At 32.5% G+C, this 18,201-nt stretch overlaps 1 protein-coding gene and 1 long non-coding RNA gene across 2 annotated transcripts in view; both read right to left on the reverse strand.

The window, feature by feature from the left end:
• The window catches only part of LOC111061278 (dynein heavy chain 6, axonemal-like), a 182,765-nt gene that overhangs the window by 101,039 nt on the left and 63,525 nt on the right, over positions 1 to 18,201 (reverse strand). Inside the window, exon 48 of the mRNA XM_039430794.1 lies at positions 2,421 to 2,617. Within this exon, the coding sequence (XP_039286728.1) occupies positions 2,421 to 2,617 (197 nt within the window). The remainder of the gene's footprint in view (positions 1 to 2,420; positions 2,618 to 18,201) is intronic.
• LOC120351918 lies at positions 7,414 to 10,518 on the reverse strand. Its single transcript, XR_005571631.1, has 3 exons — positions 10,112 to 10,518; positions 9,269 to 9,450; positions 7,414 to 7,567 (listed from the first exon to the last, which is right to left on the reverse strand). It is a non-coding gene; the product is annotated as an uncharacterized LOC120351918 (long non-coding RNA).

The following is an 18,201-nucleotide window of genomic DNA, read 5'->3' on the forward strand; positions in this document are numbered from 1 at the left end:
ATGATTTTTGGGTATTGGTCTATGTGTGTGTTTGTGTGTGTGTGTGTGTGTGTGTGTGTGTTGTGTGTGGTGTGTGTGTGTGTGTGTGTGTGTGTGTGTGTGTGTGTATGTGTGTATGTCTGTGAACACGATAACTCCATTCCTAATTAACCGATTGACTTGAAATTTTAAACTTAAGGTCCTTATACCATGAGGACCCGACAATAAGAAATTCAATAAAATTCAATTCAAGATGGCGGAAAAAATGGCGGATAATTACTAAAAAACCATGTTTTTCACGTTTTTCTCGAAAATGGCTCTAACGATTTTCTTCAAATTTATATCATGGATAGCTATTTATAAGCCCTATCAACTGACATGAGTCTCATTTCTGGGAAAATTTCAGGAGTTCCGTAAAGGTGCGTACAGACTCTCGCTCTGCTCCGCAACCGAACGTCACTCCAGCAGAGCGATTGATGATCGACCGGGGAGCAAGAGTAGTTCGACCGGGGAACGCGAGAAGATCTAACATCTTCCTTAACGTTCATGATGGGTGCGTGGGCGGTCCGACTGTGGTTCGATGGTGGTACGAAGGCGGTACGAGGCGGTACGAGGGAGGAGCGTGCTCGGTGCGGGTTGGAAGCACGAATATGTGTACGCAGCTTAATATTCTTAAGAAAAATGGCGGATAATTACTAAAAAACATGTTTTTCACGATTTTCTCAAAAATGACTTGACCGATTTTTTTCAAATTCATACCCTGTATAGTTATTTATCAGCTCTATCAACTGGCATAAGTTTCCTTCCTGAGAAACTAATGGAGGCTCCACCCCAACCTAGAGAAATGGACTTTGTAACCTCCTTCTCGTGCATGAGGTAGGTAGATAGAGCAGTTTATAAAAAGAACACATAGTCGAGATATTTCATCTGTGGAACAGCTGTTTTGACGACTTTGGAAAAAAATCATCGAATTTCACAATTAACACAAAGGAAAAAGGACTCTGAAAACAATTATATTATACACATTTATACAGTAGTCTGAACGTAGTTTCAATAAGTTACCGTCAATCGTCATTATGTTATTCCCCTAAATTATTCTCGTTTGAGAATGAGGCTTACAGTTCAATGAGCAAGGAAAGTTGTGTGAGTGTACCACACCAGATTTTTTGTGTATTGGAATAAGCGCTTAAGTACACTCAACAATAAATTTTCCATTTTTCGACCGAATTTGACTTGATGCATGATTTTGAACCGCCTTGACGAGTTGAAAAGAATGAAGTGTAGTACGATGAAATCTGAGCATTGTGTAAAAATAAATTTTGATCCTCGAGGTGTCCTTAAGCGCGCTTCTCCACTAGAAAATACTGAAATGAAGTGCATCTAACGGGTGATTCTCATAGAACATAATCTCATGAACTTATGTCCATTGTGCGAAATAGCAATGTGAGGACAATGTAGTTGGTGATGATGGTTGAAGCTGAAAATGAGGTGTTTTCCACAATACAAGGAGCATTGTTGTCAAGTGTACCTGAAAATCTATATGATATAGAGCGCTCTACCTGATCTCAGAATGTAGAGCACAAAAATACGCCCAGAGGGATTTTGAATTATACATCTAAATGGTAACAATTGGAAGATATTGTTGATCAAAAACTAAAATTCATCAATATTGATTTCTTTTCTTCAAATTTCACTCATTTTTGAAAAATCAAAACACAGTACTAATTGGAGATAGAGAGTTCCGAATGATCTTATTTTATTCAGAATTTTTAAATCTAAAAAAAAGCGAGAGCAAATTTTTCTGTCCGATTACGAGATTTGGCAGAAATATCTTAAAACTGGAAAATGAGCCAAGAAAATGAGCCAAAAATACGAGGTTTTTGAGCCACTCTATCTAGCACAAGGAAATTTTGCATGAAGAAATTGGTTCTGGACTTCTTTTATATACCCAAATAATAGATTTAAAAAATCAGAACTACAATATAAATTGCATGCAACAATGTATATAGTGACTGGACTAATAGGCCATTGGTATATTTATATTTTTCTTAGATTATTTCATTTATATGTTGTTCAACGTTGATTATCTTGTTTATACTTTTTGGTGAAATGAATCTCATATAATATTTTGGTTGCTTAAACTGAACCTGTAAAATCTCCACTGATGATGATGAAGCCTCAGGCTTGAGCTTGCGTCATGAAAAGGACGATGATAACATATTAATAAAGCTACATTTTCAGGTGGGTTCTCAACTTAAGGAAAGTGGCTAGAATAATATATTTATTGTTAGTGGAGCTGGAATGAGCCAGTAGCCCTTCCAAGGGAGCTAGAGAGCCCGAGATCTTCATCTATCTAAACTTAAAGATTACATATCACACTAACCGCTGGATCAGTCATTCTCCTTGATTGATCGCAATAGATAATTTAAAAGGTAACTCACTTTTGGCCAAGTAGAAGGCACACTGCTTCCATAACAAACTTGACGAGATTTGGAGGTTTATTGAAGACTCTGAGCTCATTGATGTCATTCTTGTTGAGGGATTCGAGTGCTTTCGAGGCAGCTTCCATTGCCGGCAAAGCCATGTCCAGGTCTCGTTGAGCGTCATCAGCCAGAGCTTGAGTTTCAGCCGCTTTTTCCTAATAACATACACAGCAACACTTAATCACTCAAATACTTAAACTATTGAAAATTGAATTTGAATATTTGAACGAAGTCTAAGTTAGGTCTAAACCTGTTTTTAAATCTTCTACATTCCAACTTATTATAGTCTGCACATTGAAGAATTGAATTTTTGAATCAGGAATAACAGAAGATAGAATTGAAACAGAGTAAATAACAGATGACACAGATATTTAAGATTCTATTGATAATATTGATCCACTACAATATGCAAATTGTTGGGGTGATTAAGACCAAAATTGAAATTGGTATTAATAACGATACATTTTAGGCTCTTACAAACAAATAAAACATTAACAAATATTTATCTAAACCTGATAGCCTAGCTAAAGAAATAAGCTATATTTTAATTATTGATGTGAGTTACTTTTCTTGTTTTCCCCGAAAGAAAATCATTGATACTACATTTTTAAAGATTTATGACTTTCAAATGGTATACAAATGATTAGGATACACCAGACTTACTTTGACTATAGCTTCCTCTTCGGTGACAACTTTGCGAACGTCATCAGCGGCTGACTTCTCTTTGACCAGGTAAGACATCAGTTTCACTGTCGCTTCAGACTTCTCTCTCAACTGCGGTGCCATTTCTTTGATTTGATGTTGCATTTTTATCACCAATTCGTTTGTTTCGTACAATTTCTAAAAAGTTGAAAAATAATGTTAGATTCACTTCCAAAATTAGTAAGATGAGATGCATTAGCATCCTTGAAGCTAATTGGACGTTTAGAAGCCTATCAAATACTAGATGGATGGTTACTTCTCGGGAGAAAATAGATATGCAAATTCAAGCATAAACTTCACAATATTATTCATATCTATCAAATCATCAATTAACGTCAAAATCAAAGTAATAAAACATTATCAAGATTTCCTATTACAGTGGGGAAACTGCGCATACCATTTACTGCGGCGTAATATTGAGTTTGAAAGAATCAAGAAATTGATACAATAAGTTTCCTTCCAACATTAGATAGATAGATAGATAGATAGATAGATAGATAGCCTGCCTTTATTTTAACCTGGAGGGCGAAGTTAGGGCGCAGCCGGCCCTCTCTCCCACTTAACCTTCCTATACAATTCTACTGCATCTACATCAAAACATAAGGAAATAATCTCTTAAATATAATAATAAGTAATATGATAGAAAAAAATATATATATGTATATAATATAAATCAATAATTGAAAAAAAAAACAAAAACAAAAACTATTTCATTCAATTTAGTATAATATATTTTAGACTGAAAGAAAATAAAAAAAATTTAGGAAATAGAGTTATAGGATTTTTTTTTTAATTTTTAAGCAAGAAACAAGAAAATTTTACGCAAACACACACCTTTCACACAAGCAAACACACCACGCATACACACCTCCTCATCCTATGCCCCGATCGCCCTCCCTCAGCCACGCCAAGACCTCCGCGCCGAACAGTGTCCGCCTCTCCACACTCCTCAAAGATGCGGTTAAGCTATTCCACAGTCTGCAAGCGGTCACACAGAACGACCTATTATATGTCACAGTGCGATGGATGGGAATGCTCAACAGGCTCGCACCATGCCTCGTATCTCTTCTGTTGATTCCTGCGAGGAATTGAAATTTCTGACTCAAGTAGAGAGGAGACCCAGTTGCCAGAACCTTGTGGAGGAGCATCAGCACATGATAAATTCTGCTGTCTCGAAGCTTCAAAATACCCATCTGAGTGATGTAAGGGCTTATGTGGACGTCCCTTTCAAGGCCAAAGACGAATCTCACGCAGTAGTTCTGAGCCCTTTGCAGTCTTTCAGAAAGAGTCACTGTCATGTCCTGTATGACCACATCTCCATAATGGAAATGCGGAAATATCAAGGTCTTCACAAGCATTATTCTCTCCCGTAAGGGGATAACAGCTCCAATTCTCTTCAGTGAGTGAATGCCTGCAAAGACCCTGTTGCAAGTCTTTGTCACTTGTTCAGTCCAGTCTAGATGTCTGTTAAATGTAAGTCCTAAGTTTGTAATGTTTTCACTATAATCCAGTCTATGAGAGTTAATTTCGATGAAAGGTCCATGGTTAAAGTCAAGTTGGTTCAAAAGTCTTCTATTACCTATAACGATTGTTTTGGATTTTGATTCATTAATTTTCAATCCATGTTGTGCTGTCCAGAGTGAGACAGCAGTCAGGTCCTCATTCATAAGAGTAACTGCTTCACCAAAGTTATCAGTCTTGAAATGTCTATAAATCTGTAGGTCGTCTGCATTAAGATGATATCTGGAGTGTCTGAGTCGGTCAGTTACGTCATTTACATACAAACTAAACAGTAGTGGTCCCAAAACTGAACCCTGAGGTACCCCCCTGTTGACCACCCTCCATCGAGACGTGCTGTCCAATCGAACACACTGCTGTCTGTCAAGAAGGTATGACCTCACCCATGCCACACTACTCTCAGTTGAGAGTAGCTTTCTCCAAAAAAGTTAAACTTGAATTCAAGTTTAAATCATCAGCTGACTTATTTGAAACACATTATAAAAAATGCGACCATACGTTGATTAAACGGGTTTAAGAGTAGAAACGACTTTAGAAAGAGCGACCCTTAAATTTCAAATGAAACAAAACTTGAGAAAAATGCATAGCCAAATAAATAAATCTAGAAGATAAATTTCAATTTCATGCTAACCTGTAAACCATTTTGTATTCGTTCCCTCATTTTTCTCTTTTCTTCTCGCTTTTTCTGCAGTAATGATAGATAGAGTTTGATGAGTTCCAAATAGCTGCTAGGTGTCACATAATAATGACGTCTCATTTCATTGAAGAATCGATCTGTCATTATTTCAACGCTCTATAAAATAAAGAAAAAGAGTAAAAGTTACTTTACAGGCCATTTTTCATAGCACAATAACATTACTTAATTCATTGGTTGAGTTCAAAGCCACTGAACAATTCCATCGTTTTTTTTTACGTTCAGTAAAAACCTGATCACAGATGAACCACAGAATGGAAAGTCGGCTAGTATCTTGACGCCATAATCCGCCATCTTGAAAGAAAGTGTAGCATTGTAATACAGCAGTAGTTTTAATTTCTAACAAGATGATGCAGTCATGTGTCGTGGTCTTGGTGCTCTCAAATCTTGGTTAGATTGATACCTTCCATTTTGTGTGTATTCTGTGGCTGAACGGTTGCTCATGAGTCATGACTGACAGATGTTTCCCCTGTTGATCATATTTTGTAAACAAAACTAGAACTTAACCTATTTAATTGTAATCAGTTAAAATGAAAAACCATCAAGTGATTGGAGTAGATTTAAATGCTTTGTAAAATATTCTAAATTTTATTGAATTTATGTAATTATGCATTTCTCTGCTCCCAAATACATTATAATGGAGTCCATTATTTGTAAACAACCTCGTATTCTGCCACCCAAGCAGCAAAATAATCAGTTTAAAGTACTTTGAAATGTAATTTTAAATCACTTTAAAGCACTTTCAAATTATTGTACAATGATTTACAATGCTTTAAGTGGGCAAAATTGTGATTTATAAACTACTTGAAAATCATTTGAAATCACTTTCAAATGATTGAATAAGTTCTTCAGAATCATTTAGAATCATCGATTTATGTACTTTTCAAATCACTTCAAAGCATTTCAAAGTAGATTTAAATCACTTTTAAATTACTTTTAAATGATTGTACAATGATTTACAATGCTCTAAGTGGGCAAAATTGTGATTTATAAATTACTTTCAAATGATTGAATAAGTTCTTTAGAATCATTTGGAATCATCGATCCATGTACTTTTTAAATCAATTTAAAGCATTTCAAAGTAAATTCAAATCACTTTTAAATTACTTTTAAATGATTGTACAATGATTTACAATGCTTTAAGTGGGCATAATTGTGATTTATAAACTACTTGAAAATCATTTTAAATCACTTTCAAATGATTGAATAAGTTCTTAAAAATCATTTAGAATCATCGATTTATGTACTTTTTAAATCACTTCAAAGCATTTCAAACTAGATTCAAATCACTTTTAAATTACTTTTAAATGATTGTACAATGATTTACAATGCTTTAAGTGGGCAAAATTGTGATTTATAAACTACTTGAAAATCACTTTCAAATGATTAAATAAGTTCTTAAAAATCATTTAGAATAATCGATTTATGTACTTTTTAAATCACTTCAAAGCATTTCAAACTAGATTCAAATCACTTTTAAATTACTTTTAAATGATTGTAAAATGATTTACAATGCTTTAAGTGGGCAAAATTGTGATTTATAAACTACTTGAAAATCACTTTCAAGTGATTAAATAAGTTCTTAAAAATCATTTAGAATCATCGATTTATGTACTTTTTAAATCACTTCAAAGCATTTCAAACTAGATTCAAATCACTTTTAAGTGATTGTACAATGATTCACAATGATTTAATTGGGCAGAATTGTGATTTATAAACTACTTGAAAATAATTTGAAATCACTCTCAAATGATTAAATAAGTTCTTAAAAATCATTTAGAATCATCGATTTATGTACTTTTTAAATCACTTCAAAGCATTTCAAAGTAGATTAAAAACACTTTCAAATTACTCTCAAATCACTCTACAATGATTTACAATGCTTTAAGTGAGCAAAATTATGATTAATAAACTACTTTAAATCACTTTAGAAATGATTGAATAAGTTCTTCAGAATGGTTCTAAATCATTGACATATAATCTACTTTATAGAATAAATAGTATATTCAGCTGGATGTGAAAAAATTACATAACTTCAAAATTGATGAATAAATCCTTTACTTTAACATTCATAATTAACATAGTAATGCGACGAATTGTATTTTATGGCTGGAGCTCCAAATTAAAATTTTCAAGTGTCTCGTCTTCATTGACTTCAGCAGACGACTGTTTCTTCTTCTTTTCTCCATGTCTGTAAACAAAAATTGAATCAACTTGATTTCAATGTCATCTTTATTGTATAACTTCAGGTACAAAAATAAGTCAAAACGGAAGCATTTGACCTGTAGGTCTACAGCAGATCAAGTTCAAAGGAAAACAAAATTGGAACCTCAGTTATGTACATTATCAATCAATCAATCAATAATTATTATGAAGAATGTCATCTAAATTTGGAAAGAACATGCTTACTTCACTTATCTGTTAGAATACAAAGTTATTGTCATAAGAGCTCGTGGTATTCAATTCTTCCAGTTGCTCTCCTAAAAATGTAATTTTTCACTTCTAGATGAATTCTACTAGAATATTTTAACGACGACTCTGTGTTTCAAATCAATAAAACAAAAAAATAGAATATCAAATCAATGGGTGAAACCTATCTCATTGGGGACATGGGACGGTCAAGCGAGAACAATACAACTGCAATACCCTTTGGCAGGTAGATTTAGCACATTTTCGACCCTTGTGCAATGAAGCATATGCCCCCTCCTGTTATGTTTAGTAACTTTATTCGACACTTAGCATTTAGAATTCTACTTATATTTGGAAAGATAGAGCTCATTTAGAAAAAATGGTTCGATTTCATCATCATGGAACATAATTTTGAGCCAATTCAAATATTATCAAAGAACAATTATAGTACAGCTTTACTATTCTACTACCTAATAACAGAATATCTATACTATGTAGAGTAGTATAGGTAGAGTCGTAGAGAGTTTATGGTATGGTATATAATACAGTGTAGTAGACTATATAGTATAGTCATAGAATGAAAAAAAAACATTAGGACAAGGCTCTTTGGGCCGCTGATTCAATGGATTTATTGGGCAGTTTTATTATATTATGTCAAACAATTCATGTTTTTTATGGCTCAGAGTAATAGGACTTGAGCATCACTACATAGTGGCCCAGCACAAGTGCGTTTACAATTTATTGTGATTGTTAAGGGTATATCAATGTGTAATGCTAGTTTTTAAGTTTATAAAAATTATCATAGTAGACCAAAGACTTGAAGAAAATACTCTATTTATGATGAACTTACAAGTTTATACATTTGAATATATAAAACTAATTTCATGTGCTACTTGATATTTTTCAAACGATACATATGTATACATATGTATATGTATACATATGTATATGTATACATATGTATATATGTATATACATGTCGAGTTGTAAGTTGTGGACCAGAGTGTTGGGTTTTGGCGTAAATTTTGAAAATATATTATTTTTGCTAATTTATCTGGATGGGGGCTATGTGGAGTGTTAATCCCAGATTTGTAGCTTACTACAAATCAATTAATATTTCCAATACTAAGTAACGATCAGCATCATAATGACCACCTCCCAAATTGAAAAAATCAACTTAGATATTCAATATTGCAGATCCTGGATGGAATGACTCATTTTTTTATTAAATAGAATAGAATGACTCCTTCATTTTAATGTCGTGGCGAAGTTTGGACAGTAGTGTCCACTCTACCACTCAACCACGGTGTTTGTGGATGTCATGTTTAATGGCGAAATAAAGTTTTTGAGTCAGTGAAGTAGTATTTTCTATTCAAGTGGGATTTTGTCTGGCTGATATTAATATTGCCAAATTAGCGTTGTTGAAAAATATGAAGCAAGCTACACAGTAAACTTCAAAAAGATAAATTTGCTGAAATCTTACCAATCATAACTTTAGTTATGAGAAGGTCCTTGAATGTTTTTTTCTCTATCTCATGGCCGTCCTTGCGTTGAACTCTTTTCCACGAAAAGTATATGGCAACGAAGGGTCACCAGCTTCCCCATGATACTCGTGATTGTGCGCCCTTCCAAAGCTTTATCGGCGCATGACGCGACATACGTCTCCTTTGAACAATGAAAAAACAATATATTTTAGTTGGATGATAAAATCAAAATTAAAGTATTCTCAAAGGGATCAAGTATATCTATCTGATGAATTCATAATGTAACCTTTGTTTTTTACAATTTCCAAAAAACTCTATTAAATAACTTAGAAAGCAGATTATGTATGTAAATCATTTTTGTTCTAAGTGCTTAGTTCTGTTTCATTTAGTGGAATTTATAGTTACGGCAAAAAATAATATTTTTGAAGTAGGGGTTTGGATTCAAGATTGAATACGAAAAAAATAATAGCTAGTGATTTGAAAAAATTTGGAATGCTGAAGATTTGACAAAAATCATAGGCTCTGATACTCTTATACCGATTGAAATAAGAGACTAAATATATAACCCAAATTTGTGGGCTATCGTATGATGACCGGTAAAAAATATAAGCTTGTTCAGTCCTCTAGCTCATTACAGCCTATCAGGTCAGGTAGAATTCAACTAGTCAACCAAAATGAATTAACTGAACCTACCTAATATAGGTAGAAAAGACAGAACACAAGCTACATCTATAAAATATAATAATAATGTGTATTTTCTCTAAGCTACTCTATAGTAGATATACTTTTATCAGTCTATGATTCAAACTTCCATAAATATAGTAATATTATTGTGTACTTACATTGATAATAGAAGATCAAGTGACTTCAAAACAAATAAATTCCCGGATAAAACACTGGAAACATGAACTGTAATCTGTATTCAATACATGATGAACTGAAACTAACTGGCCCTTGCGACTGACTAAAGTGACAGTTTAGTGACTACAACTAACCAAAATGCAAACCCAACCAAAAAGGGCGCGAAATACTCCGACTGAGAAGGAGTGAGTTGAGAAAGAGAGGGTAGACCAGTGGACAATGGTGACAGACCTACACTATTACAAAAGAAGGGACTATTATTCGAAACTGTGGAGCAGGTAGTAAGTGGAGAGACTCAAACTATATAGCCTACCGTACTGGAAAATATAACATAGTAATAGAAAGCATAATGCAGTTGAATAGAGAAGAGAGAGAGAGAGAGTGTAGAGATGATGGATCATGGATTAGATTAGATTAGAGTTCTTTATTTATGTATGTTATGTTATTATACTTCTGGCTTATACACTAATTCACGTTGAATGACAATATTGCTTATTATTAAACGAATTTTACAAGATATGAAGAGTTAATTAATGAGAATAGAGATTGAATGCAATTTGAATAACGATAACATTGCGATGTACCGTATCTTCATAAATCGCGGTGTTTCGACAAATAATTGTCCTTTCTCTAAAAATGATATGGAATAATATCCTTCCCATTTGGATAGATAGAGAAAGAGGGGTTGAGTGGTGTGGTAGACGAGGTTAATAAAAATATAGACAGAAAAAAACTATAGAAAAGGTTGCTGATCTGAGTTGATTTTTTTCAGTTCTACTCACTGCAAAAGCTAATACTCTGAAGTTCACCCATAATATTTTATGGCGAACAATTTTTGAGAGCAATATTCATTCTCTGTTATGTACCGCATACAACCTAACTGGCTAGGTATCTAGGAGGCAAATCCTCCTAGGTATCTAGGAGGTACCTAACAGGAGGCAAAAATCGATCAGATGAGCAATTGGCGACAAAGAGTGGACTCGGGTGTTAAAATTGGGCAGGGAGTCTTCCTCAACTCTCTCATGTTGGACTACCAACCAACCAACTCACAACTTTGGCTCGATATGGTGTAACTGGAAAACTAGTAGCACCCAACTTCAAGACACGAAATAAAATTATCATTCAGCAAGAAATGTTATTGTTGTGATCATGTATCTGATCGAATAAACACCGATTCTGGTAGAAGTAAGTATTCCTGAGAAATAAACGATTCTACTATTGAAAAACTTTCTGTACGGTACCGGTATTCTAATATCAAGCCTCCATACCTACAATCCGGTAATTTCATATGATGATAATAATAAGAAAACTATTTTCTTGAGCTTCTTGAAGCCAGTGATAGTTAAGCCAGTTACACACATAGATTTTTGGACGATCGATTTTTTGCCGTCCTTATGAAATCTACCAGATTAAACGAGACTTGAAACTCTTGAATACATTATCTGTTTGCCAAGTTATGCAACTGTCGGAAAAGTAATAAAATAATATCCTCCCCATTAATACGCGACCGGAATAAGATTGATACGATACGGTATCAGAGAAAGTGTAAAATAGGCCTACTAAAACTAAAGAAGACTTGTAAAATGCTGCGAGACCTCAAAATTTAGTAATATGGTTCAAATTAGAAAAGAGATAAAAAAACTAAATTGCAATTCATCCTCATTTAAAAGGATTCTCAACTCCGGCTACGAAATGATCTTGACAATATAATTTCGCTTGTATAGCCTATGCTAAAAACTAAGCACCTGAATGAAGTAAGTGAGGCGTAAGCTATTTTCTCTTTCTCCTTCATGTTGTGTAATGAAAAAATCGTGTGTCTCTTGTGTGATGGTTATATTTTACAAGCTCATTCCAAGCCTTGAAGAACCACAGATTAATATAGAATCACTGTATGATTCTCAAAAATGTAGTAATTGCAATGATTGAATTGACTCCTGTACAGGGGAGTATCGTTGGCATAACATTTGCTGTTCTCACAACTTTACTTGAATTGGTTCCTGAGTTTCTTTCATAGAATTCAATTTGATATCTCTAATCTATTTCAATACTCAACCATGAAAACCAATTTTCGAATCATAGTATCAATCAGACCCTTTGGATATCGATCTTCTAGTAGTTAACAGAACCAAAATGCAAAGAGTATAAAAAACCCACCAGTCACTGGTGGTAGGGCTGTGGTTGGGTGCAAAGTAAATGCTGTTATTATTGTAAATGGAAATAAATACGAAATATCTTCACTTTCGAGGTGAATTTCATTTCAAAGACTTGAGAGATATCGTCTATTTTTCTTTCAAATAGTCTCCAATTTATCATAAGAGACAATACAGTAAGTTAATATTCTTTGACATTCAATATTTCGATTTCCGTTAGTTGAATCAAGCGACTAAAATGTAATTGAAGGTATTTAAGTGCTCTCTGATCAATATATAGATCTACTGGGTAGATTAATTGAGTCAGTATGTAATTAATAACTTGATTGTTGAATTCTGGAAATTACTACTTATCACAATTTCTGAAAAACTACTTTATGGGTTGTGATGAAACTTATTATTTCTTATACATAGAAACATTAAGATTGAAAAAACAACAGCTTTCCAAGATCCTAGATGTTTACCAATCATGCAGCTATCTTGTGGATATAATAACTTTAACTTCAAGAAATTTTCAGGACTGTTTTCAGAGACAAATATTGTTGAAGCGTTTGAGTTATATGAACTGTGATGAGCTTCTAGAAAATGTGATACAAATAAGATACTTTTTTCTCCTCTCAATACTCTCAATATTATTATGATAGTTTTTGTGATATGTTGATACACAAAATTAACGATGCATTTACTCCACATGTGCTGGAAGTTTACGTGTAATTGATTAATACAGTACCGTATCAATAATGAAATCAAATATTGGGCTTATCGAGAAGTAATGACAATCGTTCAAGTATTTAGTCTGAATCGTATCTGAAAATGACTCTTCAACATCAGTAGCAAGTTCTATTTGCACAAAAGAGGAAAATCTATACAGGTTTATTTCAACATGAAATTCAATAGTGTGTCGTCCAATAAAGTATGTAATGAAAACATTTGGGGTATGTTGGGTGTGCTCTGTAGATGTGAGATTCTCTAAAATTATAATTAGTAGATAACCCGTGTTCCGCAATGGCGGTCTAATTAAAAACTTGACCCACTGAAATATTCAAGAATTCAAAATAGGCCTATAACCATCCTCGGTAAATTAAGAATCAATATGCAAAATATTTCAAGTCAATCAGCTCAGTAGTTCTGGTGTGATGATATGTCATTCGTGAATTTCCTGTCACCTACGTCTGTCTATTAGCCAATATTATTTCCTTAATTAGGCTATATTACAGATAACTCTAAAACATCAACACAGACAAATTATTATCGTGATTCACATGATACGGAAGATAATTGAATGAAGATCTAAAACTTACATATAGGCCTACATTATTTTGCTGTAAACTTACTATAATCTTGATAGATACTATAAATTAGGATAGGAAGAGAGCTATGAGAGTTTCAGCTGCAAATCTTCCAAAAACTAGTGTGACAACCTCTTTCACCTACAAAAAGTGTTACAAAACTGTAGTGTGTTCTGTAAAATGTTATTGCCTTTATATTATATTTGCGACACGTTTCCTACAATCAAACTTCTATATTATGCATTTATAATATTTCAAACGTTAATTCATTCTTCAGAAGTTCATATTTATCAACATTTATTATGTTTCTATAAGAGAAACTATGGAATATTATAGAAACTTATAGAAGATTAGAAAAATCTATGCAATACAGGTATGACTCATCCAATTCAGGTATTAACGGTTGATATAAGTAAACAGTTCACTCACAACTCAGATTACGTAGTGACAGTGAACTCTATACTAAATAGGCTATGTATCGTTCATGTACTATAGCCTACTTCAAATTATGGAACAGTACTGCGATGTACTAGAAACTCGAAACGAAGAAGCAGTATTAGGCTACAGTTCAGAATTTAGTTTTCAGTAGGCTACCTGCCAGCAAAGACAAGAAGATTCTCAGCCAAAAATCCAGTTAGTGGTGTGTCACACTCTTTTGAATTCTGATCTATTGATGCGAATTGGAATCATTGTCTACTTTTCAACTTTTTCTATCCAGAAAGGTTTAGAAGGTCCCTGCTTTGTAAATACTGCAGCTATAGTTGAATAGCTTTAGTTATACATACTAGGGATAGTGGGCAGTTGGATGAGTACTTATATATACAGGACAAAACATCTTCTCTCGCTTTCTCTATCACTTCTCTCTCTCTCCTCCCCTCTTGCTTATTCACCCGCTCTCTCTCCCGCTCACTCACTCACTCAATCTCTCACTCACTCACTCTCTCTCTCACACACTCTCACTCTCTCTCTTTCTGTCTCTTTTAATTATTTTTTAAAATAATTTTTTATACTTAGTAAAATTTGTTCAATAATTAGCATTACCATCAATTTATGTATAAGCCAGTAAATATTGTAACATACATAAATAAATAACTCTAATCTAATCCAATCTCTCTCTTTCACTCTCTCAATCTCTCTCTATCTCTCTCTCTCTCTCTCTCTCTTTCTCTCTCTGACAACTATTTGCTGAAACACGGCCGATTTATGTAGTTACATCACAATATTATATTATCGTTATTTAAATTGCATTAAATCTTCATTCTCATTCATTTATTTTTCATACTTTGTCAAATTTGTTGAATAATTAGCAATACTGTCATTTTAATGAAATAAGTGTATAAGCCAGTGTATATTGTAACATACCTAAGTAAAGAACTAGATTTATTCTAATATAATCTCTCTTTGTCAGTTTGTCAGCCTTGATCAACAAGGAGAATTCAAACCAAAGTCTAGACTTGTTTGACCCTTGCAATAAAAGCTAAATACCCAACAAGCCATATTCGAGCTCGACTCCAACCAAGTATGTCATCCTTGAACAAGAAGGGTTTGCTGATTTCGGTTCAAGTAGAAAAATTCAATGGGATTTTGATTAGACTTGAGCGATATTTACATTATCATTCAATATTGTGACAAAGTTATATTGCTATTATGTAAATATTGCTGAACAATATTTACTTGGTAAATTATCCAATATTGTGCGAATGTTGTATTGATATTAGTATCTGAAAATGTTGAACAATATCTACATGGTATATCATTCAATACTGTGACAATGTTGTATAGATATTATTAAATATTGCTTAGCAATATTTAGTTAATTTTCAATTTAATATTGTAATAATGTTGTATTGATATTATCTCAATATTGCCAAACATTATTTACATGATATATTATTCAATATTGTGACAATTTTGTATAGATATTATTTAATATTGCTGAACAATGTTTACATAATATATGATTTGATATTGCAAAAATATTATGACAATACTGCTACAATATTATAATGACAATATCTTTAACAATGTTGCTGAATGTTGTGGCAATAATGAGACAATATTGTTTTGCTACTTGGGTTTAAACATTTAAACATTTAAACATTTAAACATTTAAACATTTAAACATTTAAACATTTAAACATTTAAACATTTAAACATTTAACATTAAACATTTAAACATTTAAACATTTAAACATTTAAACATTTAAACATTTAAACATTTAAACATTTAAACATTTAAACATTTAAACATTAAACATTTAAACATTTAAACATTTAAACATTTAAACATTTAAACATTTAAACATTTAAACATTTAAACATTAACATTTAAACATTTAAACATTTAAACATTTAAACATTTAAACATTTAAAACATTTGAACATTTAAACATTAAACATTTAAACATTTAAACATTTAAAATTTAAACATTTAAAACATTTTAAACATTTAAACATTTAAACATTTAAACATTTAAACTTTAAACATTTAAACATTTAAACATTTAAAATTTAAACATTTAAACATTTAAAATTTAAACATTTAAACATTTAAACATTTAAACATTTAAACATTTAAACATTTAAACATTTAAACATTTAAACATTTAAACATTTAAACATTAAACATTTAAACATTAAACATTTAAACATTTAAACATTAAACATTTAAACATTTAAACATTTAAACATTTAAACATTTAAACATTAAACATTTAAACATTTAAAATTTAAACATTTAAACATTTAAACATTAAACATTTAAACATTTAAACATTTAAACATTTAAACATTTAAACATTTAAACATTTAAACATTTAACATTTAAACATTTAAACATTTAAACTTTAAACATTTAAACATTTAAACATTTAAACATTTAAAATTTAAACATTTAAACATTTAAACATTAAACATTTAAACATTAAACATTTAAACATTTAAACATTTAAACATTTAAACATTTAAACATTTAAACATTTAAACATTTAGACATTTAAACATTTAAACATTTAAACATTTGAACATTAAACATTTAAACATTTAAACATTAAGAGAAATGCCAAACCGTCGACTTGAATCCTACACCTCACTTCGCTCGGTCAATTATCACAGTTGATATCCTGTTCACCTCAAAAAGAACAAGAGAGAGGGTGAATTTTATTGGACAGAGAACTTGTACAGTGTGTAATGGCTCCAAGAAAATTTATTCAAAATTCGAATTTGATTGAAAACTATCGTCGATCATAAAAATTTCAAAGTAAGCCTACTCGACTCTGAGCTAAGAGCTTCCTGCTCTCGTTGAAATTTAATATTCCCGAGAACAAAAGGGTGAAGATAAGCCCAGGCTGCCCAGTTCGCTAAGAACATGCTGTAAGAATTATTATAGAAAGTATTTGAGCTTCTCTGTGTCATTTAGTCCACGGTCATTCTCAAGTTCATTGAACTACCAAATTCCTTTCTTGGCTTTCATCCCCCAAGACTCAAACACTCTAACGCGCTTACTCTGTTTCTCCTATCTCAATCACACAATCATTCTCTCTCACTCACTCACTCTCTCTCACCTTTCAAAATCTCTTTCTCCAACTGTCTTTCATTTGTTTAGAGAGTCAACAAAAGCGGGCCTTCCCTAATGACTTCAGCACGATTTTCATCCAGAACAGTAGGAATTTTACTACGTCCAGTCACAGACTTACAGTGCTAGAAGATTATACATACACATCGATTTCTACTCGTCCAATTTTTTCCGTCCTCATAAATTCTATTAGATTGAACATAACTTGATGAAGATATGATGTTGTCCATTCAATCTGGTAGAATTATAAAAACGGCAAAAAATCGATGTGCTGTGTAACTGGCTTATTTATCCTTGGTTCAATTACAGTACTTGCAAGTTATGTTTTTCCCATTATTTCAATTATCGTATATCATTCATCATCACATTTTGTGGTCACATTTGCCACTCTACTCATTGCCTTGTTATGAATAACGTTAACTACTGAACATATTTTTAAGGCTCTGCAGGAGGGGGACCATGTCGAATTGCTATCTCCATAATCGTAATGTTAATTGGGATTCCATATAACTCGGTTGATTTTCATCCGCACGCTCCGGTCAAAATCTCATTTTGAAGGTTTGTTAATTCTCTATTCAAGTTACGAGGTGAAAATTGATATTTCTTGAGAAAACATTTATATTGCTCTATTAAGTGGGAAACTTCTATGATTTTTTCCTGGCGTTTTTGATGAATATTTTGGAAATAAACGGTTTTTAAATGGAATCTAGCCAAGGAATTTATCGTTTGCAAGCCACTGAAAAATGGAGGTGACAGACCCTCACACGCACGCACAAGCGGTGCGTGACCGCCTTTAGTTGACTAAAGGCGACCGGTTTCATGGGTTCAGTTTTCCTGTAAACAATAGTTCTTACATTTCCACTCCCTTTTGAAAGTTATTCGCAGAAAGAGTTCATGTGTAAAGGGATATTGACCTGAGAGTGGACAAAATATAATCAGTATACAGAATGTTCTGAAAAAAGGTGCCCGTAAATCAGGGCGTGATTCCTCACATCAAAAGAAGAAAAAATTATAATTAACATGGGTCCGAAAATGCTTGGTTACCAAGTGATAGAGGG

The sequence above is a fragment of the Nilaparvata lugens genome, chromosome 6 (genome assembly GCF_014356525.2).
Source record: "Nilaparvata lugens isolate BPH chromosome 6, ASM1435652v1, whole genome shotgun sequence".
In the NCBI taxonomy this organism is placed as follows: domain Eukaryota; kingdom Metazoa; phylum Arthropoda; class Insecta; order Hemiptera; family Delphacidae; genus Nilaparvata; species Nilaparvata lugens.